Below are 24,305 nucleotides of genomic sequence, written 5' to 3'. Positions count from 1 at the left end.
ATCAAGAGAAGGACAAGAGCATCCATCACAATGAAAAACACAAAGAAACGAAAAAGATTTAATGTAGGATATGTTCATGGCTTTCATGGTAGAATCCATAATCTTTAGAAAACCAAAAGTTGAAGACTGAAAATCTGAAATGTTGAAGACTGAAAATCTGAAAAAACCCAGCAATAAGAATATATTTCTGTCCACCAATCTGCTAAAGAAATGTAACCCATCACATATCCCAAATACAAAGAAAATGAGAAGCTTTCACTTGAGCGAGACATTAACCATTTTACCAATTCATTTCATAAGATAGGCTAGAAATACAAGAGCAAGGTCAAAATAGTTACCAAAATAATACTGATATAGAACAAGAGTAACCAAATGATAACATGCCTACTAAACATCGTTCAGTTCTACGAAAATTTCTATTACACCCAGGCTCAAACAAACATCATTAACTCAGGCCTAGTGTACACGTTATGCTCCTCATCTTCCAGCATAGGATAGGCTGCCACAAGAGCATCTTGAGCTCCAATATATAGCGAGTTGTAGATCTTCCAGTACACCTCCCTAACCTTCCTAGCAGGATGGAACAGTCCCTGGAGACAGTAGTTAAGAACAACAGCAGCACCCAACGCCACTCTCATCCCTTCGATGGCTTCCATCACAGCATTAATAACATGTGGAGATGTCTCAAAGATGTTTGGCCACACATAGTTTAGCAAGTGGACTAATGCGTCCTCGCAACCCAATCCAGCTACTCCCAAAGCCATGTGCTTTACAGCAGAAGCTGCAGTTTGCCTGTGAACCAGATCTCTGTCCATCAAGGCATCCTCAAGCAATGGGGTCACTGCATAGATATAGTCTTTCCCCATTTCACCAATGTACTCAAACAGGAAAGAGAGGGATTTCAAAACACCATTCTGAACATTAAGCTCTGGAACACGGTACTCATTCATCAGCGCTGGCAGAACAGTAAAAGGAGAACATGTTTCCGCTACTATTGCAATAGCCACGGTGGTGCAAACACGGTTCTGACGCTCCTGCACCTTCAGATTGTTCAGCAGAGTAGCAAGGACATCTTGTGGGCCAATGGCTTTCGCAATGTACCCAAAAGTGTTCACTGTAGCTCGCCGGATACCCTTCTTATGGGCCTTGAGCATCTCAAGAAGCTCAAAACAGATCCTCATCCACTCCCTAGCTGGAACAAACTCAGCACCACGGTCAGCAATACGACCAACCAGGTCTATACAGTTCTCCTGGACTTTCTCATGCCTATTCTTCAAAATTGGAGTTAATCTGGGAAGCAGATCTTTGATCGGAGGAGTCATCTTTGTCATACCAATAACATTGACAATTGCCTTTAGTGCTCCCAGAATTGATCCAAGAACTTCTGGGTACTCTTCTCCCAAATACTCATACAAGACAACACCAAGATGACCCATCAGTTGTTCCTCTTGGCACTGCTTCATGACAACAGCAATCCTTGAAATAAGGTCTGCAGCTTGCTGTCTGACCTTTGCACTCTTGTTATTCAAACGCCACTTGATGGTACCACAAATCTGGGGAAGGTAAGGTTTCACCCTCTGCCCAAGAGAATTCACAACTGCACCAAACCCATTAAGCATGACATTTGCATCATCACTGGTCTGCTCTTGGAAGGCATAAAGGATACCATCGATGAGAAGCTCCTCCAACCGAGCATCAATATCAGAAGCACCCAAGTTAACAACCACCTTCTCAATTGTCTCCATAACCATTCGCCTATATGGTTCACTCTCATCTTTAAGATCCTCAACAATTCTCCCTACTATATCAGCAACACCCACTTTGTTTGCTATCTCCACAGTTGTTTCCACCAGTTGCCTGTAGTTTCTCCTATCCAAAGCCATCCTTCTAACCCAGAAGTTTCTGAAGAACTCAGGGAGAATGTCATTCCTTATATAATCAGCCTCCACACCTTCTGTACTCACACATTGTTTCACCACCTTGAGCACTATTTTCTTCATTTCCTCATCAGGAGACTGGAACTCTCTAATCAATATAACCATCACTTCTTTTGTATAGTAACTAGCATACAATGCATCCATAAGAGGAATAATGAAACCGATGGCCTTCAAGAAAGCAGCCAAAACCTTACCACGGTGAGACCTAATACCCTTCCACAATGGCTTCAAGACAGAGTCGAAGCTTTCAATACCGTAAGGGGCAGCAGCTTCGGCAAGAGCAGCAAGAGATAGAGCAGTAATAGTCCTGACCTTCTGATTTTCATCACTCAGACCATTCTCTATAATTTCCACAAGAGACCTCAAGTGGGGAAGAACAGCACACCCAATCAAAATTGCAATCTGCTGAACAATCTTGATTCCAGTGTGCCGTGCTTGCCATGATTTCTTGCTCTGACAAACAGCTTTCAAGAATGGCAACAGGGCAGGAATACCAAGAGCAGAGGCAACAACACTGAAAGCTCTAGCAGTAGTATTTCTAACATATTCATCAATGTTATCAATATCCGGACGCATGGCTGCAATCATAGTAGCCAAACCAGCTGCTTTACTAAGATTGGAGATAATTTCTCTCCCCTCAACACGTGCATAATAGTCTTCATCAATCAATAGAGGTTCAATCACAACAAGAATTTTATGCACATAAGGGCGTACCAATTCATCCAATTTATAAAGCACTCTATCAATTACCTTAACCAAAAGATGCCTCTCTTGATCTTCCAAAGTGGGTTGCATTAGCAAAGGGAGAATGCGGTTGAACAATGGGCCAGCACCAAAGTCACGAGCTTTATCAGTAAGCTGCCTCAATGCCGTCTTCCTCTGCGGTGGCGTACCATTCTTAACCTTGAGCAAAAGCTTCATAATCTTCCTCTCTTTCTGCTCATCAGGGGACAACTCCTCCTCCTCATCTTCATTCAACAATGCACCAAAGTACTGGTAGTCCTCTGGCTTCATAAACGGCAAACCACCTGGAAGCTCCTTGGGCACATCAAACTGCTGCCCACGATTCTCTTCCGGAATAGCATACTGAGGAGTCATCATCGGAGTTGGGGTTGCCATCAACTTCCTGGCTGGGGTCCTAATTGGCACATAATTTGGTGGTGGCTCCAAAATCTTGTAACCCTCTTGTGGAAACATAGAATCCAGCTCTTCATCAGTCAGAGGCCGATTCCTCTCCTCAATATCCTTCTCCCACCTCAACAAATTGTACTGCTCCGGCGTAATGGGACCGCGCAGATTAATGGTGCCCGGTGTTGGGGTCTCAAGCCCAGCTCCACCAGCAGGAGTCACACCAGGTGTGTACCCACCCGGACCAGGAGTTGCCACAGACCCCGGGGTCGCACTGCCCATAGTGGCAGGGGTCTCATCCCACCTAGACCTCTGTTTTTTTGGTGTAGGTGTGGCCATCCCCGGAAGCTTCGGGGTCGCATCCCAAGTCATCCCAGCAGGAGTGGCACCCGGAGTGGCGCCTCCAGCCGGAGTGGCATCCGAATCCACAACCCTACCGGGAGTGGGTGTCTCATCCCAACGATTCCTCCTCCCCATCCCGGGAGTCGCATCAGCTACTCTCCCAGGCGTCGGAGTCGCATCCCACCTTCCGGGAGTTGCATCAGGCAAGTCCCAATCCGACGTCGTTTTGGCCTTCTTGGCCGCCGCCTCCGCTCCACCATCCCCATCCTGAGACTGGTCCCACCTATTCCTCCTCTTCTGAGCCCCTGCCTTATCCGATGGCGGCGGCGCCGCCTTCCCCGACTCCTCTTCCTCCTTCTTCTTCTTAGCAATAAGCCTCAGAGTCTCTTCCTTCTCCCTCTTCAGCGCCTCCTCTCTCATAATCTCGGCATAAGTCCTCACAGACGGGTCGGGAGTCTTCTCACCGGCCGCGAACGCGTCGTGCCGCTCCGGCGATATGATCCGATTCAGCCTCCGGCGGCGATAATCGTCCTCGCGGTCGATAATCTTCTTGGACTTGGGCATCCCGGAGGCGTCGTCGTCGTCGGCGTCGCCGCCTCTGGGCATGTCGTTCAGCAGCGACTTGGGGGCGGTGTAGGAGGCCATTCTCCGAACGACGTCGTTGTCCATGGGGTCGAGATTCTCGTCCTCGTCGTTGACGGGGATGGAGGAGACGTAATCGGACTTGTTGGTGGCGCCGTAGAATTCCTCGTCGTAGGTGACGGAGTTCATGGAGGCCAATTGCTGCTCCATCCTCTTCCGCTCCTCCTGGGTCTTGGCTATCTCTGGGTCTGACATCGTTTAGGGTTTTGATCTGAAAAACCCTAGATAGATATATACATGGAGAAATTGGAATTAGGGTTTTGAGTACAAAATTGAAGTTTGGAAACTGAAATAGAGGTACATACTAACCTTGATAAGAGTCTCTGTCGTTGAGAGTTGAGAGTTGAGAGATGGAGATGGAATCGAACAGCGTTTTGTTCTCTGTGCCACTAGTGTTTGCGATATATCGAATTTTGATGAGGGATTTGGGCCTTGTGGATAAACTAGGGTAATTGGCCTGTTATTTGCCGCAGTCGACTCTCTTTTATTGTTCTCAAGGTCGGTTTACTTCTCACATATACAACAATGGATAAGAAAAAACTTATGTCACTAGACCAAATGATATTGTGTAGAATTAAAAAATTTAGACATGTAAAACTCTTGTATTTTGATGTGGCATCCGAGAGATACATTGTACTCTCTTGTTTAGAGAGAACTTTATTCTCTATTAAGTGTTGTAAGAGAATTATCACCTCACACCTAAACTCTACTAAAAAAATCAGACCTATCGCTCTGCTAGCTTTGAGAAACCCCTCGCGGCGGCTTCTTGTATTTCTGACAAGGCTCGCCCCGGATTTCACCCTGAAATCTGAAATGGCCCTGCAAGACCTACTTTTAAAGAAGAATTTACCGAAAATTTCGGCAGATGCTCCCCTAAAAGTAGGCAACCCAAACCTGTAAGAAACCAAATACACTTCTAATAACCCAACCGTGTCCACCTGGAGACACCCTGCTCCCATATTCCAACCAACTCAAACTCAAAGATAATAATAGTATTTCAAATACTTAAAGTCCAACGAAGCTCCATAATTAAAATACAACAATTCACCAAAGTTAGGTCATGGACCTCAAATATAATTCATTACAAGTCCGAGTCACAACTCCCATAGTAATCAGAGCAATCTACAACAGAAATTTATATAAAGTTCAGTAGGTTAAACAGGTAACCTACTATACGAGATGACGGAAGCAGGTGCGGTCGCTATGGCTCACTCCTAATGCGCCAAGCAGCAACGCTATGAACTGAGCATTTGAAACTAGGGGTGGGTTCGGTACGGTACCGGACCTTGAAGCCCAATACCACATACCGTACCAAACTAAGTTGGTACACAAAATAGCCTACCATTACCGGCCACAGAAGTCAGTATACCAACTTCTCGGTATACCGAGATCTCGGTTCGGTTTCGATTGGTTGGGCCTAGTACCGAGTTTGATTGGGCCAGCTTTCAGCTAAGGCCCAACTAAAATTTTAAAAGCCTAAACCTGTCAGCAAATGAAAAAAATGCAATCCTCACATCAATTTAAAGGCCCAACCTGGAAATGAACAACCTGGAAATGAAAAATAAGCTAAAAACTCTCATACATCAACTTCACTACTTGAGTTCATCACTTATTCACTTCAGTTCATCCCCTTCATCACTCCATAGTTCATACAAATATTAAGTCAATAATTCATAGTTCACAGTTCACACTTCACACAAATGAATCAAAATTTCAAATGATACAAAATACAATAACTAGGTGCAATAGGATAAAACAAAGTGTTCAAGGACTCAAAGTGATCTCGTCATCAGTTCATCACTTCATATTTGCTTGCTGCCTTGCTGAGTTGCTGTGCTTATACATCATCAGTGCTTATACATCATCAGTTCATCACTTCATACATCAAATTCAGTTTCTGCAAATTCACACAATAACTCAGTTTCTGCAAATTCACACTTCATAGGATGTTTCTGCAAATTCAGTTTTGTTGAAAATAATAAGAATGCTGGCAGTTTGGCATGACAAAGTCCACATTGCAACCACCACCTACCAACTACCACACTGTTCTACAAATGAAGCTATCGTGAACTTATAGATCATTCACATTCATGATCGTGAAACTTAAAACCAATCTTTTCCAATCTGATTCATACCAATCAAATTCAACTGCCTCCTGTTCTCAAGCAATCTTAAAGCTACAATTTATACGTGGGGACCAAAATATCAAACTCAACGGCTCAACCCTAGGTTTCTCAATTGGATTCATACAAATCTAATTCAACTCCCCATATGCTGAACATTAACATAAACAAGGACACAAATATTTCACGAACACATATACATGCAAATCAAAACACAAACTCATAATCATCAATAGCAGTGAAAACCTAAAGAAAAAATAAATAAAAAAAACCAATCACATATCAAATATAGAGCAATCACAATGACCTGACACAACCATTCCAGGTTCAATCAAAACCAAGAATGAATCTTTAACAAAAACCCAGAATGGGATACGAGCATACCTTGCCATCAATGACGAGCAGTGCTCAAATAAAGCGGAGATTTTCTCGGTTTGATTCGAATCGAGAGGCAGAGAGAGGTCGAGAGGGCGGAGATTTCTGGGTTCGAGCCTTCGAGGCCTCAAGGGGCAGGGGGCTGAGGGAAAGACCGAAAGAGTGGCTGAGTACAATCCCTTATTCCCTTTAGGGTTTGGAGAGTTCAAGTCTAATCAACGGTTATAATTTAATATAAAATAAAACTATTAATGATCAACGGTTCAGATCGATAGATATAAAATATATTTAAATAAATAAATAATATATACAATATACGGTACGGTACGGTATACCGTATTTATCTGAAAATCAGTACCAGTACCGTACCAGTATCTGGAAATCGGTTCGGCACTACCGTACCAATATCTCGGTAACCGACATAGTTGGTTACCAACATTTTCGGTTCGGGTGGTAATCGGTTGGTTGGTTTGGATCGGGAGAAAATGCCAGCCCTATTTGAAACTGAAGGGCCCAAGGGAAAAGCATTTAAAACGTTAGCGTGAGTGGACAAAAATAAATAATTATAAAGAAAATGGATTTTATGCTTTCCCACATTTAACTTTAATTGAAATTCCGATGCATGCAAGATTAGAAAAAGTTATTAATTCCTTAACTTCAAAAGAGTGTAAGAAAGGAAATGATCCAGCCCCGCTAGCTAAAGTAAATAAATAAATAATATGGGGAAGAGATTTCACCATACGGGTAAAGGAGCCCTTAGGCTCTACCCTCGACTGTCACTCACACATAGATTGTGTGAGGAGGAGAACTAATAACTTCGACTACCACTCACGTGAGGAGGAGAATAAATCACCTCAACTGCCACTCACAAACACAAAGTAAGTGAGGAGGAGACACTAACAGAAAGACCCGAGTATGGTGAGGAAAAACATTCGAAAACCAGTAAATCCATAAGGCTTCCCCACATTTCTCACGAGAAAAATAAGCATAATCCAATGACGTGGCCCCGCACACCAAAATATTCTCAAATTCATAATTAAAAGCCGAGCGATAATAGATAACTATAAATAGGCGAAAATCATATAAATCAATATTTAATCTCCCAAAAACCAAATCATGTAACCAAAAACAATTCAAAAATCCAAATCTGAGCATAACAATTTCATATTCGAAATCCATACGGAAAACAATGCCAAAATTATGATCCAAAGTAAAATATTATGCTCGATAAGAAACATGATAAATAAATAAAGCAATCACTCATCACTTCGGAAAATAATTGCATGCATCACAATTTAAAACAAAAGTCCACTCACAGTATTAGGTTAATCCTGTCGTCGATCGGTATTCTCCTCGTATGGAGACTCCTCTCGTCCTGTACGAATAACACTCGTAAAAATATAATTACAAGACGGGAATTTAAATTTACGATAATTAGATATTGAAAATCTAAACTCCTCCTTTAAACCCAACTCCTTCAATCCACATCGGATTTCATCCAAACTACACCAAAATCACAATTACAGCTTCTACAACTCAAATACCATTTAATTAGCTAAAAACCGAAACCAAACTCCGCCCTACGCTCCTCCACGCGCCACCCACAGTGGCAGCGCATGGGTGCCGCCAGCAACTCCACCACAGGCCACCAAATTTTATCAACAAACACATCTCAACAGTCCAAACATTTTTCTCAACTGCACCTAAGCCTAATTATACCTGGAATTGCCGGAATCAGAGCAAAATCCGAAGAACACCAAAATGAACAATGAAAACTTCAATTCGTCAATTCTCCTTCCACACCTCAAATTGGATCGTTAAACTTGGAGGGATTCGTCTATGAGGAGTGGGCTTTCTAGAATGCCCGGTTTTGTAGCCGGAGGTGGCCGGAATTGAAAGAAATAGGTGATTGAAGCCGACTGCTACAGTAAAGTTTGGAAACTCGATCTGCGAAATTCCGGCCAAATCATTGTGAATCACCACCGTAGGTGTGTCAAGGAGGAGGAGGAGCATCGCTCAATGCCCGGAGTTCGTCGTTGGGTGGCCGGAAGGAGGAGATTTGCTGGAAGTCGAAGGGAGGTCGGAGGGGAAGAGAGAGCTCGGGGAAAAGGAGAGAAAGAGTTACTAAGGTGAGGGGGTGGGTTTCCGAAAATGGAAATCTACCAACAGTAATTTTTCATATATATATTAATTACCATGAACAGTAACTTTCACATTTTAAGCCATAACTTTCACATACGAACTCTGATGTAAGTGTACCATATGTCCACGGACTCGGTTTAACGTCTCCTATAACTTTCGTGAAGAAAATTTTCTCAAATTGTTAACCAATAAAAAGTCAACTTCTAGCACCCCCCTAAATGGTAGAAACTGAAACCAAGGACGGTAAAACATATAGTAATTCACTCAGACACAGTAAAAGGGCAAATCGGATACAGGGCGTAACAATCTCCCTATTGCTTGTCAATGGTGGCTATGGTGGCCTCTAGGCTGCTTATTCTCCTTCTAGTTGCATTGGGTAACGATGGTTTTGTGAGGGTGTCAGGTTTTGGTGACACTACTACTACGGATGCAGGTATTGCAACCGGGATCGGTGGCGCTGATCGGGTGGTGTGCTCGGGGATAAACCGAGATGTCTTTGGTCGAAATGGGGTCTCGGTTGCTCAAATTGCAAAGTGGATGAAAGAGCCTGGAGATATGTGTGCTCTATGTGCATGGTTCGTGAACGCGGTCGTGGGCGATGGGACCAGATTGGGTGTGCCCGATTCTTGGGAGGATTTGACGGCGACGGGCACTGTAGTGATGATGGTGTCATATATGTCTTCCCTTGATGTGGATGGTGCTGGTATCTTGAACGATGGTAGGTGTCGTAGTAGCAGTGGCAGGTACGGCGACGGTGGTGGCTATTCAAGTGGTGGATATGCCATTTATGGCGGTGCTGATCCTGAGGCTTGGGACAACAATACTAACGGCATGATCAGCATAGTTGTTGGTGGTGGTTGCGGGAGGGAGTAGTTGATTGCTAGGGTTTCTGTAACATTGGAATGTTGAACACCATCTTGGATGTTGGGCTTAGGGTAGACTGGGTTGTTTTGGGTCTACAAGGCCCTTAAGGCCTTTTTCTTTATTTTATGTTATGTTTTAAGTTTAGTCATCCTTCCCTCTTCCTTGAAGGAAGCTATGACTACTAGTAATATTTAATTTTAATTTGGGTAGCAAAATCTAGTGCTTGATTGAAACATTTATTTAAACAACTTCTGAGTACTTAGGTTTTGTTAGAATAATAGTGCGTGGATTTCCTAAAAGGTGGCTATACTCTAGATTGCGGAGTATCTATTTGGCTAGAATAGATTCTTTGTAAAACCTAAAGGACGACTCTTTAGATTGTGTCATTTGGTATTGCTTGCTGAATTATAAAATCGGGTTGATCTATTTCGATTAAAAAAAAAAAAAAAACTCTTGCATTTTAATTTAGCAAAAATACCCTTTTGTAAATAATTGGGTTTATATTGGGCGAGGATATTTCGCTTCGAGTCAAATCATAGTTACCAAAATTTATGATTCTCTAAGTAAATAAAAAATATATATAAAAAAAAAAGTAACCAAGATTTATGGATGCCAGAATAGGGGCAGGCCCAAGCAACCCAAGTGAAGACAGATCGGATTCTATGGGCATCCTACTATAAAAGAACGCATCGATTAATGGCAGTTGATTAATGTCATACAACATGGCCCCACATGAGTCACGTCATCAAGTTAACAGACTCACTTAACGGAAGACTAACGAATTGAATTTATTAGATCAAAATTGAAAGTGTATGGATGTTTCTTATTAGAAGAGCAGAGACTGAACTAATTTTATACTGAATTACAAAAGAAACTAGCTAGCTGCTACGTTAGGAATTGTGGTGGTAAGGCCTTCTCCAACCCACAAGGCTAAAAATTGCCTTGGGGCTAAATTTTAGCCTTGATTTCTTTACTATTCGTCGATGTGACATCAACCATCTCCAACCAATCAAGGCTAAATTATAGTCCTAAAATATATTTTAAAAATTGACATTGTCTCTAACTTCCAAAGACGGTAACAACACTTTGTGGGGTGATTTATTCAATAATAATGTTGAAGGCAACCTCCATTAGATATAGTTAAGAGAAAAGACGACTTAAGCTAGTATCATTTATTTTCTGTTGCAGCGGGGAACAAAAGCTGTGGAAGCAAACCAATCCACCACACTGAAGTTCAAGAAAGTGTGCAACTATGCAACCCTTTTCTGCAACATAATTTGTGCTTCTACTGTGCAACCTTGTTGAACTCTCATTGGAAACCATATTCCATGGCTTTTATTTTACAATAATTACTGAATGGTTACGAATAATTTGTAGCGAGGTTTTGAAGAAGCCCCCAAAGCTCTAATGGCTTTGACATCATGACCATGTGATCTGATCCTCTCATTTCCACCACACGATTTGGGCGATTTCTCTCAATCACCCACAGTTGAAAATCTTTCCTTTCGACCAAATCTTCATATAAGATTATGAAAACCCGATTGACCGACCCGTATTTCTCCTTGGACAGCTTTAGTTCCTTAGACATATCTTCTTCACTAAACAAACGTAGTGGTCTCATTAACATAGTGGCCAGTTCTATATCCTACAACAAATTATGAGCTCTTGTTAATTACATGAACGGTCGGATTTCATAGGTTCAAGATGATTACATGGTTTTATTTCACTTACCTCCTTAGGGCTAAGTTGGTAGACCTTAGTTGCCAAATACACGGGGCCGAAGATGAAAGTTGTTGGAGGGTTGTTTGGCCCTTGGTCATATGTAAATCGGCTGTCCAATTGAGAATCTTGTCGCCGAAATGACTGTAGTTGCATTCAAAATTGAATAAAATATAAGAATCAATTAGGAAAAAAAAATTATCAAAAGCGATCGAGAGTAAATTTGTTCAATAGATAACATGACAATACAGTTTTTATTCTTATTCTTATTGTTAATCTCATTGTCTTAACATATTTAGAGACTCTAAGATTATTGATTTTGAATACGTTTGAAAAATTGAGCATCTCTTATTGTCACATGAGTTTGTTAGAGTCCGACACAATGTGTCACACCTATAATAAAAAAAAAATCCGTAAAGAATAAATGAATTGGCTAGAGTAATATTGCAAGAAAGTACCTCTTGTTGAAGAGTGGAAATGTTGAGGTTCGGACCAGGCATCAAAGCAGCAACAAAAACAGCTACAGAAATCTTACTCGGAAACCTCTCCATGGCTTGAGAAATGGCCAACCCGCCAAGGCTATGACCAACAAGGATGACCCTTTCATGTTGTGGAAGAGCTTCCATGAAATCCCTCAAGGGCTTGAAGTAGTCGGAAATTGATTGCAGATCATTAGCTTGCTGTGGGTCAACACCAGAAGCAGCTAGGTCTAGAGCAGTGACATTGTGACCAGATGACCTAATTAGGGTTACGATCTTGTACCAGGACCAAGCTCCATGGCATGACCCATGAACTAGCACAAAGTGCTTCTTATCAGACAGTGATGATGCTAAGGTCTTGTTTGCCAAACAGAGAAGAATGGTCAGAAATGGAATGCTTGCTGTGATCAAGTGCTGCTTTCTTTGATCCATTTGGTGGCATCAAATTGATTGGGAAGCATGTCAGGGGTTCATCAATTTATATTCGATAATTCAAGCAAGGAAATTGAAGGTTAGGTTTAGACTAGAAGTATATATTATTCAATTGTGATGAACATTCATCAATTTCCCGGTAATAAACTTTGCTATTCAAACGTTCTTTCCCTCTCATTGAATTTTGACTACTGCATTTTAAAATTGTTATCTTCAAATGCTTTGACGACCAGGATAGTAGGATGATTTTTTGCTATTCAAACGTTCTTTCCCTCTCATTGAATTTTGACTACTGCATTTTAAAATTGTTATCTTCAAATGCTTTGACGACCACGATAGTAGGATGATGTTAAAAAAAATCATCCTACTATCGTGGTCGTCAAAGCATTTGAAGATAACAATTTTAAAATGCAGTAGTCAAAATTCAATGAGAGGGAAATTAAAAAAAAATCATCCTACTATCGTGGTCGTCAAAGCATTTGAAGATTACAATTTTAAAATGCAATAGTCAAAATTCAATGAGAGGGAAAGAACGTTTGAATAGCAAAGTTTATTACCGGGAAATTGATGAATGTTCATCACAATTGAATAATATATACTTCTAGTCTAAACCTAACCTTCAATTTCCTTGCTTGAATTATCGAATATAAATTGATGAACCCCTGACATGCTTCCCAATCAATTTGAAGCAATTCAAGCAGTCAAAAATATACACAGTTTTTAGGTTTAAGAATGAAGCAATTCTAAAAACTGTGTATATTTTTGACTTCTTGAATTGCTTCATTCTTAAACCAAAATCTCTGTTTTTGGGTTTCTAAAAAAGTGAAAGTTTGGTTACTTAAAAGAGAAAATGCTACCAACAACATACTCGAGACTAGGGCTGGCAAATCCTCCCGAGACAAACCAGCCAACCGAGTACCAACCGAACTGAAAATGTTGGTTACCGAAAATGTCGGCTACCGAAGTATTGGTACGGTAGTGCCGAACCGAGAGGAACATAACGGTACGGTACTGGTACTGATTTGAAGATAAATACGGTATACCGTACCGTACCGAACTTATATATAATTAATTAATTACTCATATTTTTTAATTTTTTATTCATCTCCCTTCTTCTTTCCGCACTCTCTATGCTTCCTGTCTCCTCTTTCTTCTTTCTTTTTACTTTTTTATTCTTCTCTCTTTTTCTTTCCTCACTCTCTCTGCTTCTTGTCTCCTCTTTCTTCTTTCTTTTTACTTTTTTATTCTTCTTCTCTCCTCTTTCTTCTTTCCTCGTTCTTCGTTCTTCTTTCTTCTTTCTTCTTTCTGCTTTCTGGACTTTCTCTCCTCTTTCTTCTTCTCTCCTCTTTCTTCTTTCTGGACTCTCTCTTCTTCTTCTCTCTTTGTTGAGCCTCTCTAACTGTTCAAAGAAACGCCCTCTCTCTCTCTCTCTCTCTCTCTCTCGGTGATTCTTCAAGCTTGAAGCTTGAAGCTTGGTGATTCTTCAAGCTCCATTTCTGGGTTTTGGATTCAGTGATTCTTCAAGCTCGGTGATTCTTCAACTCTTCACTCTTCCTTCACCACAATCACTCTTCCATCACTGTGTGTGGTATGGAGACTGGAGAGACCCATAACCATGTGGGTCGAAAAGTTCTCAGAAGAAGAAAACAGAAGAAGAAGGGATCGGTGATGTACTGCTGTACTGGTGACTGGTTTGTGGCCCAATGTCAAACTCGGTTACAAGCCCAACCGTACCGAACCGACCGATTAAATCGGTATACCGACTTCTCGGTATACCGGATTTTGTGGCCAGTAGTGGTATAGTTTTTTGCATACCAGTATAAGTTGGTACGGTACATGGTATCAGCTCGTAAGCTTCGGTACCGAACCGAACCCAGCCCTACTCGAGACCACTCTTAGGTTCATTTTCAAGCTATATACCCTCTTCACCCATTGTATTGTATATAGTAAAGCCATGCAGAGTGCTTGCTGAAAATAGAACGTACATTATTTCATGAACGAGAAAGTTTGATACTCGGTTTCTTTAGGAATGCGAATAAGGGCATGTTTACTTACTTGGAATGGGAGGGAATGATTACGAGGTAAAAATATTCCTGCATTTACTAACACATAAAGGAATCAGAATGATTCTAGGTAAAAGTATTCTTACGTTTACTAACATATAAAGGAATCGGAATGGGTGTAGGTCTCACCTCCTTATAAGGAATCGATTCCTGAATACTCAGGAATTTGATTACGAAGGGGGGAGATGGGTTTAGGAATCAACTCATCCGGAATTAATACCGATTCATTTCTTCTTCCATTCCAGTTGTTTCCGATTCATGATTATTTTTCATTCCAAGTAAATAAACGTGCCATAAGTTCTTTCATACTTAAAAAAATCCATAAGCAGTGGTGGACCTAAAATTTTATTTGTATGGGGGCGTAACAAAAAATAGATAAAAGAAATTTAAACAATAAACTTAAAGACAATTCATTGTTTAGCACAACTTTTACTTGTTGTATGGCCCAACTCGACTGGGTGGCTCAAATTTGTTGTAAGGTCCAAGTCAAGTCTACAGCCCAAATCAGAGGAGCTTTGAGTGTCCATAACAGATTGGGTGTCAAAATTGTAGGTTTGGGCCCAAGTTTGGACCAAACAAACAGGCTCTGGCTTACTAGGGTTTCGGTTGTGGGGTCATACGGCTTTTTAGCCTTCCATTTAAGTCTTTTACGTACTGTGCCTATCATGCAATTGTTTCAGTCATAGTAAGATAGGCCTGCTTAGAATAAGTGAGCAGGGAATGTTAAATGAGTAGACCTGCTTTTATGTACTACCGTGTTACCATCACAACTTTTTGTCGGTCTATACTGATGGCAGCGGAAGGGTATATAATGGTCATTCTGACTTGAGGCTAGGACTAATTCCTTTAATTAGGATAACGCTCCAGAATGTTTTTCTAGATGTGTTACGATTTGATTGTAATCAACCCTATTGAGTTATTCCAAAAAGTTATTTATTTGATTAAAAAAAAAAATCACTACTAGAATTTACCCTTTTAGTCACAAAATTATAGGTGACAAACCTTAAAATTGTGACCTATTGTGGGAATGGGTCACAAAATTTCTAATTTTGTCACCAATACTTTTGTCATTTGGACCAACACTATTCTCCATTCATTGTGACGGAGGGCATGTAGTTAGTGTCAAATTTTTTTTGACACTAATCTGTTTTTTTTTTTGGCAAAGTTTTTGCCTTTTGTTTAGAGACCTATCTAAGCCTAATCAACAAAACGCGGGAGATATACCGCCAATAAAAAGATCCAATAAAAATTTGAGGGCCTGGAGGGAACTTTACCGCCATTCGGCCAGCCAAAACCCTGGGCTTTAATAAAAAAAGAGTAAATAATATTGTCCGCATTTGCTCGCATATAAAAGCCTAAGGAAAAAAAAAAAGACCTTCATCTCTGAACCCAGACTCATAAACATTGAGTGTAGCTGAACCCAGACTCATGAACCTTTGTCTCTGAACAATCCCTACGCCTTTACTATCCATCTCCATTACTTTCAACTCACAATCTCAAATTCCAGGTTAGTAACTTCACAATCAAAACCCATAAACTCTTATTCTCAATTTCAATGTCTCTCTTGCATTGCTTGTAGTATCTTTTTCTTTTTCTAGAATTTCCTTGAGCTATATTCAAAATTTTCTTTGTATGTGTTAATGGGTATTCAATTTTCTTTAATTTCAAGGGTACTATTAACGGCAAAAGCTAGCAAGGATATTAAGGAATCAAGGGTACTATTGTCGGCAAATTTCAAGGTAATTGAGAAATCAATCTTGTTCTCTCTTGCTTGCTACCTCCTTCTCATGGATAAGGTAAGCTAGTCTTCAGAAAGTTATTTCAATTTTGTTCTCTTGTTTCTGAAATTGATCTATTCACAGATTTGGTTGTTGTTATTTTTGTGAGGTAACTACTGGTAGTTATAAGGTTGTCGCTGTATATATGCTTGCTAGTCTATGTTTAGAGTTGATTAAGCTTCTTGTTGTTATTTTCTCCATCAACTGGAAATGTTGGGTTACTCTTTGTTGATTGGTTATGGTTGATAATTGCTATTTTGTTAGGGGAATGAGGTTTGATTATGATGGGAAAGGTAAAATGTTAGGTGTTAGGAGGGGACCGTAAGAGAATAGCCAGAGTTAGATTCAGCTTTGATTACCATGGCCAAGTTGCAAATGACTTGCTGTTCTGGAGGTGCAAGGAGAAACTGAGTGTCGGGCTCTATATATTTGTTTTTCCAAATCCTCCAAGTTTCATTACTTTAAGTGTCAATTGTGTTTTGTCTTTGCTATTTCTGTTGTTAGTAACATGGTTCTTTTGTTTCTCTTTTTTGGTCTGATACCTTTTTGAGCTTAACTATATATGCATAGCTTTGCTACCACACATGATTGTTTTCTAGGAGACTAAATCCCCTTGGGGAGATTTCCCTTCATTTGGATCCGCTTTGAGATTTCAGTCATTTCTCCTCACTTTGATCCGTGTTGAGGGATTTTACCTCATTTAGATATGCTTTGAGGAGATTTCACCTCACTATAATTAATACGCCTTGTGGGAATTTCACCTCACTTGGATCCGTCTTGAGGAGATTAATTTCACTCACTAAGGTCCGTCTTGAGGGAATTTAACCTCACTTGGATATGTTTTGAAGAGATTTTACCTCACTTGGATCTTCCTTAAGGAGATTTCATCTTGAGTACTCTTTTAGCTCTTCTTCCTTATCAGGTAAGACCTCGCTCTTTTGATTCATTATTCCTTTGAGTGTATTCTTTGGTTGGAGTGTTGGAACTGAGTTAGATATTAGCTTTGAACATATATATAGCACTTTATAGGTCTGAGTTGATTTTCCTTGTGAAGTTCTAGGTAGTTCATAATATATGCAGCTTATATTATGCATGCAAGTAGAGTTGTGATATCCTGGTTCCGATTTAACATTTTTTTTTTATCCACTAAGGCGGTTATTTTTGTTTTAGGTTGTTAGTTATTTTGTATTTGGTTTTACTAGTTTTTATTATTATTATTTTTTTTTAATCATTTGGTTTTGTTTCCAAGGGATGAGGATAGGTGGCTGACGGTCTGTTAGAGGAGGGAGGAGAAAGAAAGAAAAGGAACATAGAGAGGGATGGAAAGAAAGAAAGGGAACAGAGAGGGGAGGGAAAGAAAGAAAGAAAGAGAAGAGGGGGAGGGGGAGAAAGAAAGAGACCACGGGAAAAAATAGAGAAGGAAGAAAGAAAACGGAGTCGAAGATAAAAGTAGATGTGTGAGGGGAAGAGAGTTTTTGACATTTGAGAGAGAAAGAATCAGGGTTTTAGTCTTGCAGACTTTTTTGTGAGTGTTTAAGAAATCCAAGCCTAGAGTTTTGATTACTGTAAGTTTGAAGAAGGTGTGAGCATGATTTCATGGTTTTGGGTTTCACCTTTGAGATTTCCGGAGTTGGGGGTATTTAAAGAGGCTGAGATTTTTAGCAGAGGTTGAGCTTTATTTCGGTGAACTCTATGGCTTTTGTTTCTGTTTAAGATACGAGGTGAGTGGCTTTTGTTTGATATCATAAACTGCCTTTATAGTTAAGTTGGATTTCTTTATTTTTTTCAAATAACAAGATTTTGGTAACTTTGTATTTTTCCTTTGTGTTAAGTCTGAACCCTTGTTTTTAAGTAAATTAGTATTTAGAATTTGTTGGGTTATTCAATTGTTGTTTGTTTCCTTTTGAAAGTGTTGAAGGCTTCTGGGGTGTTTTTAGATATTTAATCTGGGTGTTAATGGTGGCTTTTCAAATGGCTGAAGCTGATCAGTATGAGAAACTAATGGAGGGACTAATTGTGAATGCGTTATCTATCAACAATGTGTTAGTTTTTATTGAATGCGTTATCTATCAACAATGTGTAGTAAATCTATTTTTCCCAATTTCACTGCAGTTCACTCGATTTGGCTTTCCATTAGCTAGAAGGGGAAGTTACCAATTATAAAATTTGGAAGGACTTGGTCATAATCCCAGGGTATGTTACATGTTTTTACCATTTTATTGTAGTTTCATATTGAATTAGTAAGTTATATTCGAGATTGTTCTGCCATATGCCTACTTGTTGTATTGTGAAATAGTACATTGTTTGTTTCCACCCATTTTGAATCTTAGGAATCGGAGTAATTAGGCATGTAAAAATGGATCAGACTTCTTTGTTTTTTTTGGTTCCTAAGTTACATATAGGTTATTCCTTACTTGAACATTATTTTAGTTATCATGCTGCAATTGTTTTTTTTTTTTTTATCGACTGTTTCCTGAAATTATTTTCATTATGTTATTCTTGTTCTTGTTTAAAGTTATGGTAGCAATACTTATTATATACTAGGTCTGAACATGGATAGAAAATGGATCAAAAATCCGAACAAGTTGAGTGATGAGTACAAGCGCGGTGTTGAGTCATTTCTTGAAGTTGCAAGGAAGCATGTCAATGTTAGAGGCAGAACTAAGTGTCCTTGCATCAAGTGCCTAAACCATGACAAACTATTTTTGTGCACTTCTTATAGAGTATTTACATACTATACTTTTCTCATATACCATTATTTGGGCTTTGAATTGCTTTTGTTATTGCCAAATGTAGAAAGGTAAAAATGTGACCTATGTTGAGAATTGGGGTCTCATGCATCAACATCGAGGCAGCAATGGTGGTGTTTGGTTTAATGAAGAAGCGGAGAGGACAGGGGTAAGGATTATATGCTATAATTTTAGTATATTGAAGCTAAACTGACATCATAGATTAAATGTATAACATATGTTTCATTATGTGTAGAAAAATCTGATTGAAGAGTTGATTAAAACCAAGCAACAGTTGGCTGAGTCTGAGGATACCCCATTTGAAGATGTTGTAGTGCCTATCCCCTTATGCAATTAGATATCTTGGCTAAGGAGCTCGGAACTATGAAGGGTAAGACCATTCGAGGTGTGGGCTATGGTCTTAAAAAGGACAGATTTTGTTCTTCAATCCCTGCATCCACATCTAACCCAACAAATGCTCAACTTATGAGGTACATTATTCTATTGGAAGAACGACTTACTTCTCTTGAGGGTGAGAAACAACCTCAACCTCCTACACATGATGTGGATGAAGAGGGTGATGAGGATGAGGATGAGGATGAGGATATGGATGTGCTTTAGGTGTTGATATCCTCATTAGTTTTTTGCAAGTTATATTTTGGATGTACAAATGAAGCCATGATATTTCCACATGCATAGATATCCCTTAGTTTAGGGCTTTGGCAGGTTTTTGGGTCTTAGATGTCCTTATTAGCTTTTGGAAGGATACAATTTGTAGGGGTCATCATGGGCCGGGCTAGGGCCGGCCCTACCCTAAATTTTAGGGCTTAGGGTCGGGCCGGGCCGGGCCTAGTCAAAGTCAACAAAATTTAGGGCCGGGTAGGGTCGGGCCGGGGCTTAAATATGCTAACCCTTACCCGCCCGAAAAGCCCGATCCGTTAGGGTCGAAAGGGCCGAATCGGGCCGGCCCTCAAATAGGGCCGAAATGGGCCAAAAAGGGCCTTATTTTGTTTAACAAAAAAAAAAACATTATTTTTTTCTTCTCAAAATATGGCTTAATGGTATGTATTGGTGATAAAAGACTCATTGTTTTTTATTGAACATATTTTATATTCATATAATACTTGTAACTTATAACATTTATTAATATTACTTAAGGTGGTTATATTCAATTAATTATCTATATAAATCTCCCAATATTAATTGTTGTGTAACAAAGAAAATAGAAAATAAAGAAAACAAAACTTATGAAATCAATTACAAAGAAAGAGATAAATTGCATATTATAGAAAAAAGAGAAACGTAATTAAAAAATAAAAAAATAAAAAAAAATTATGGCTTATTCGGGCGGGCCAAAAATTTCGAAATGGAAATTGATCAATTTGACAATGCTCATGGAGAGGGTAACAAGCCTAATAAACTAGTTATACTACGTACATTACAAGGCATATAAGGATTATGTGCGATCCAAAAATTTTGAAATGAAAATCGACCAATCTGAAAATTCTCGTATGTTTATACAACATTGATAGGTATTGTGTAAAGAAATTAGGCCGATCTGCCGTGAATAAGGCGTCCAACGTAGCGGTCAACGCTTTGCACAAGCAAACTTCCCTAAGGGGAGCGGCACCATGCGCGGACAAACGTTCCGGAATTTTGACATCCGTAAGTAGACCCCCTACCCATGAGAGTGTGGGAGCTGAAAGATCGAAAAAAGTGAATTGCCAAGGACCGGTTAAGAGCATATTTGTTTTATGTTCTATTTAGGGTATTGAGTTGACCGGGTAGATCGAGGTCCAACCGAAGGCGGAAATTGCTGAAATTTCTACTACTAACATATATTCATATGAAAACAACATCCAGCGGTTCATTTTAAAAAATTCCATTTCGTCCCCCATTTTCCTCATGGAGGGTAACAAGCCTAATAAATTAGTTATACTACATTACAAGGCATATAAGGATTATGTGCGATCCAAAAATTTTGAAATGAAAATCGACCAATCTGAAAATTCTCATATGTTTATACAACATTGATAGGTATTGTGTAAAGAAATTAGGCCGATCTGCCGTGAATAAGGCGTCCAACGTAGCGGTCAACGCTTTGCACAAGCAAACTTCCCTAAGGGGAGCGGCACCATGCGCGGACAAACGTTGCGAAATTTTGACATCCGTAAGTAGACCCCCTACCCATGAGAGTGTGGGAGCTGAAAGATCGAAAAAAGTGAATTTCCAAGGACCGGTTAAGAGCATATTTGTTTTATGTTCTATTTAGGGTATTGAGTTGACCGGGTAGATCGAGGTCCAACCGAAGGCGGAAATTGCTGAAATTTCTACCACTAACATATATTCATATGAAAACAACATCCAACGGTTCATTTTAAAAAATTCCATTTCGTCCCCCATTTTCCTCATGGAGGGTAACAAGCCTAATAAATTAGTTATACTACATTACAAGGCATATAAGGATTATGTGCGATCCAAAAATTTTGAAATGAAAATCGACCAATCTGAAAATTCTCATATGTTTATACAACATTGATAGGTATTGTGTAAAGAAATTAGGCCGATATGCCGTGAATAAGGCGTCCAACGTAGCGGTCAACGCTTTGCACAAACAAACTTCCCTAAGGGGAGCGGCACCATGCACGGACAAACGTTGCGAAATTTTGACATCCGTAAGTAGACCCCCTACCCATGAGAGTGTGGGAGCTGAAAGATCGAAAAAAGTGAATTTCCAAGGACCGGTTAAGAGCATATTTGTTTTATGTTCTATTTAGGGTATTGAGTTGACCGGGTAGATCGAGGTCCAACCGAAGGCGGAAATTGCTGAAATTTCTACCACTAACATATATTCATATGAAAACAACATCCAGCAGTTCATTTTAAAAAATTCCATTTCGTCCCCCATTTTGCTCATGGAGGGTAACCTCAATCATTTAAATGCAATGTATAAGTTATACAACTTTAGGAGGCAAATTGGTATAGACCAACATATTTGTAATTAAATTTGAAATTTTTATCTTATATCTACACACATCCATTGATGAAATATTTAAAAATGTGATGTAAAAAAATTAGCACGTTTTGCGGTTGTCACGCCATCGGTCAACCAAGAAAACATACAAGTGAATATGGTTGACCAATCCGATCGGGTTCGAAACTATGGTGAAATTGACTAAATTTTTAACCACACGCATAATTTATTATAATAATCACATCCAACGGTTGATTTTCTCATTTTCTTTGAATTGATAGAGGTTGCTCTTTGGAGTGTATGATATATAAATATAGATTTATAAAAAAATTAGTGTCCATTCTCTTTGGAGTGTATGATATAAAAATTAAATTTACATAAATTAATTGGGTTCAAATGTTCAATCTAATACCCATTCTCTAAAATAACATATTTCTTATTTCTTTTTATGTAAATATGTAATATAGAAAAATAATAAAAAGAATATATAAATTTTAGGGTAGGGCCGGGTAGGGCTTTTAGGGCCGGGCCGGGCTTGGCCCTAACGGGCTCAAACGGGCCGGGCCGTAGGGTAGGGCCGGGCTTCATTTGCATGACCCTTACCCTACCCTATTTGAGAAAGGGTAGGGCCGGCCCGCCCTAATGTAAGGGCCGGGTAGGGCTTCGGCCCTACGGGCCGGGCGGGCTTAGGGCGGGTTTAGGGCCTAAGGGCTAAATGATGAGGCCTACAATTTGGATGTAAAAATGATGCCTTCAAATTTCAAATGCATCCAGCACTTGATATGTAAATTTTTCAAGTTACTATCTTTTGTAAAGTACTAGTTGATAAGCATGTCAACGTATATTTATGCTACTTATTTACTTACTTATTACTTGTTGTGGTAAAGTGTTGATAATTATAATTATTAATTTAAAATTAATTTTCATATATACTATATATTGAAAAAAAAAAGTTTGTTTGTCAACCATTCTCAAAATTAAAAATTAATATTTGATAATTAGACACGAAATTAATTTGTCACCAATAGTATTGCATTTGGCGGGTAAAAAAATTTTGGCACCAAAATTTAAAACTGATTAAAAAATAGTGACGAACTATTTTCGTCACCAATAAAGTAAAATTTGGCGGCAAAAAAAAAATGGATGCAAAAATAAAAAAAAGGAAAAGATTTTGAAAAGAATGGGTGACGAAATATCAAAGATTGGGTGACAAATTTATTTCGTCACCCACACCCATTTTAGTGACGAACTTAGCATTTCGGCACCTAAAGGAATCAGTCACGCACTATAGGTGACGAAACTGGTGACGAACTTTTTTTGTCACCCATTTTTATGGGTGACGAAATTTTCAGAATAGGTGACAAAAGTGGTTTGTCACTCATTGGGTAAATTCTACTAGTGAATTGTAACAATTCGAATGAGTACTTAACCAAAAAAAGAAAAATACAATGCATTAAATATTAACAAAAAGAAACAATTGGAGCGTGGTTTAATCACGTCGGTCATATATTATTGTTTTTTTAGTTACTATAAGTTCATATGCCTGGTGCAGGCACGACTGGTGGAATTCAGTCCGGTCTGTTTCAGGCGGCGATGTCGATATTAGACTAAGCGGGCTTCTGCTCTCCTGCACGGTGGCGGCTTGGTTTTCCCTTGGTGGCTGATCTTGTTCTGGTGGCGGAGATGGTTGCTGATCATGTTGGATAGTAGCTGACGGTGGTGCTTGGGTTCTCTGCGTGGGGTGCCTAGAGTAATTTGAGTTATCCTTATGGGCTGGTGTTGGGCCCATCTGCTGGGCCAGATCTTTCCATGGGCTGGATTTGGGACCCGGGTGGCTCTTTGCCTGCTTCTATGTTAATTTGGACGAGGTTTCTGGGTGCTCCGCGTTTGTTTTTAAGTGGATTGAGCATTTCTAGATTCTATAAAAAGGCTCGGTATAGTCACGATGTGAGTACCACAATTGCGTGTTTTGGAGAGCAGTGTCCCTTATGCTGGGTCGAGTCTAGTCTTGATTGGTCTGCTGATCTTCTGCATGCCCGGATCGCAAATTCTGATTGTTGGGTCTACAACTCTCAAGGTCATGACAATTTCGTTGTTGGTAATTATCTTGAAGAGGATTTACCTTTAGAATTTGCTAGTTCTTCTAGAAAAGTTTCAGAGCAGAGTTTAATTGTACAAGAACAATTGGTTGATGCAGTACATCTTCTAGTTTGTTCTAGCTTAGCTCCAAGTCTTAGGCGTTTCTGGCCTTTGTATGCTCCCCATTGGGATGCCCTCCTGAGCGATTTTAATCGCTTGATCAATGAACTTTTTTTTCAAAAAAAAAGTTCATATGCCTTTATGTTTCTTTCTCTCATTAAATGTTTCTGTTTCTGTTTTATTTAATTGCACCTTGCCCTATAAAAAGCGGTTAGGCTGCTGCACGTTTGACACCAAATTCATCTATATGAATTATCAATTATATGTATATTATTGAAGTATTAGGCTAAGTGGGGGCATATATATGTTAAACATTTTGTCTCCTAGCTTTATTGGTCATCAATGAAGTACATTGTGCACAAAATTAATCTGAGTAGGC

At 39.5% G+C, this 24,305-nt stretch overlaps 2 protein-coding genes and 1 long non-coding RNA gene across 4 annotated transcripts; 1 reads left to right on the top strand and 2 right to left on the bottom strand.

Moving 5' to 3' along the window:
- Positions 1 to 259: 259 nt before the first annotated feature.
- On the bottom strand, positions 260 to 4,516 carry LOC133740394 (uncharacterized). 2 transcript variants are annotated; one of them, XM_062168340.1, is made up of 2 exons: positions 4,359 to 4,516; positions 260 to 4,270 (listed from the first exon to the last, which is right to left on the bottom strand). In XM_062168340.1, the coding sequence occupies exon 2, from the start codon at positions 4,242 to 4,244 to the stop codon at positions 432 to 434; it is 3,813 nt and encodes a 1,270-aa protein (XP_062024324.1). In that variant the 5' UTR covers positions 4,245 to 4,270; positions 4,359 to 4,516; the 3' UTR covers positions 260 to 431. The 2 variants fall into 2 exon arrangements, with proteins under 2 accessions (XP_062024324.1, XP_062024325.1); XM_062168341.1 differs by having other exon boundaries at positions 260 to 4,260; positions 4,359 to 4,508.
- A 6,138-nt stretch (positions 4,517 to 10,654) lies between these two features.
- On the bottom strand, positions 10,655 to 12,201 carry LOC133735147 (methyl jasmonate esterase 1-like). Its single transcript, XM_062162557.1, has 3 exons — positions 11,731 to 12,201; positions 11,285 to 11,416; positions 10,655 to 11,198 (listed from the first exon to the last, which is right to left on the bottom strand). Exons 1-3 carry the CDS (start codon positions 12,181 to 12,183, stop codon positions 10,914 to 10,916), a joined length of 870 nt encoding a protein of 289 aa, XP_062018541.1. The 5' UTR covers positions 12,184 to 12,201; the 3' UTR covers positions 10,655 to 10,913.
- Positions 12,202 to 15,432: 3,231 nt separating this feature from the next.
- On the top strand, positions 15,433 to 18,713 carry LOC133740132 (uncharacterized). Its single transcript, XR_009861032.1, has 4 exons — positions 15,433 to 15,753; positions 15,916 to 17,745; positions 18,137 to 18,217; positions 18,569 to 18,713. It is a non-coding gene; the product is annotated as an uncharacterized LOC133740132 (long non-coding RNA).
- The last annotated feature ends 5,592 nt before the right edge of the window (positions 18,714 to 24,305 follow it).

This window comes from Rosa rugosa, chromosome 3 (genome assembly GCF_958449725.1).
Source record: "Rosa rugosa chromosome 3, drRosRugo1.1, whole genome shotgun sequence".
NCBI lineage: Eukaryota > Viridiplantae > Streptophyta > Magnoliopsida > Rosales > Rosaceae > Rosa > Rosa rugosa.
The sequence above is the reverse complement of the archived record's forward strand: the minus strand, read 5'-3'. Positions and strand labels throughout refer to the sequence as shown.

Bases quoted from the DNA above. Each gene is read 5' to 3' on its own strand.
- LOC133740394 (XM_062168340.1), bottom strand. From the start codon at position 4,244: ATGTCAGACCCAGAGATAGCCAAGACCCAGGAGGAGCGGAAGAGGATG.
- LOC133735147 (XM_062162557.1), bottom strand. From the start codon at position 12,183: ATGGATCAAAGAAAGCAGCACTTGATCACAGCAAGCATTCCATTTCTG. The intron at 11,417-11,730 runs GTACTTTCTTGC...ATGCAACTACAG, and splicing joins TTTCCACTCTTCAACAAGAG to TCATTTCGGCGACAAGATTC. The intron at 11,199-11,284 runs GTAAGTGAAATA...AATTTGTTGTAG, and splicing joins ACCAACTTAGCCCTAAGGAG to GATATAGAACTGGCCACTAT.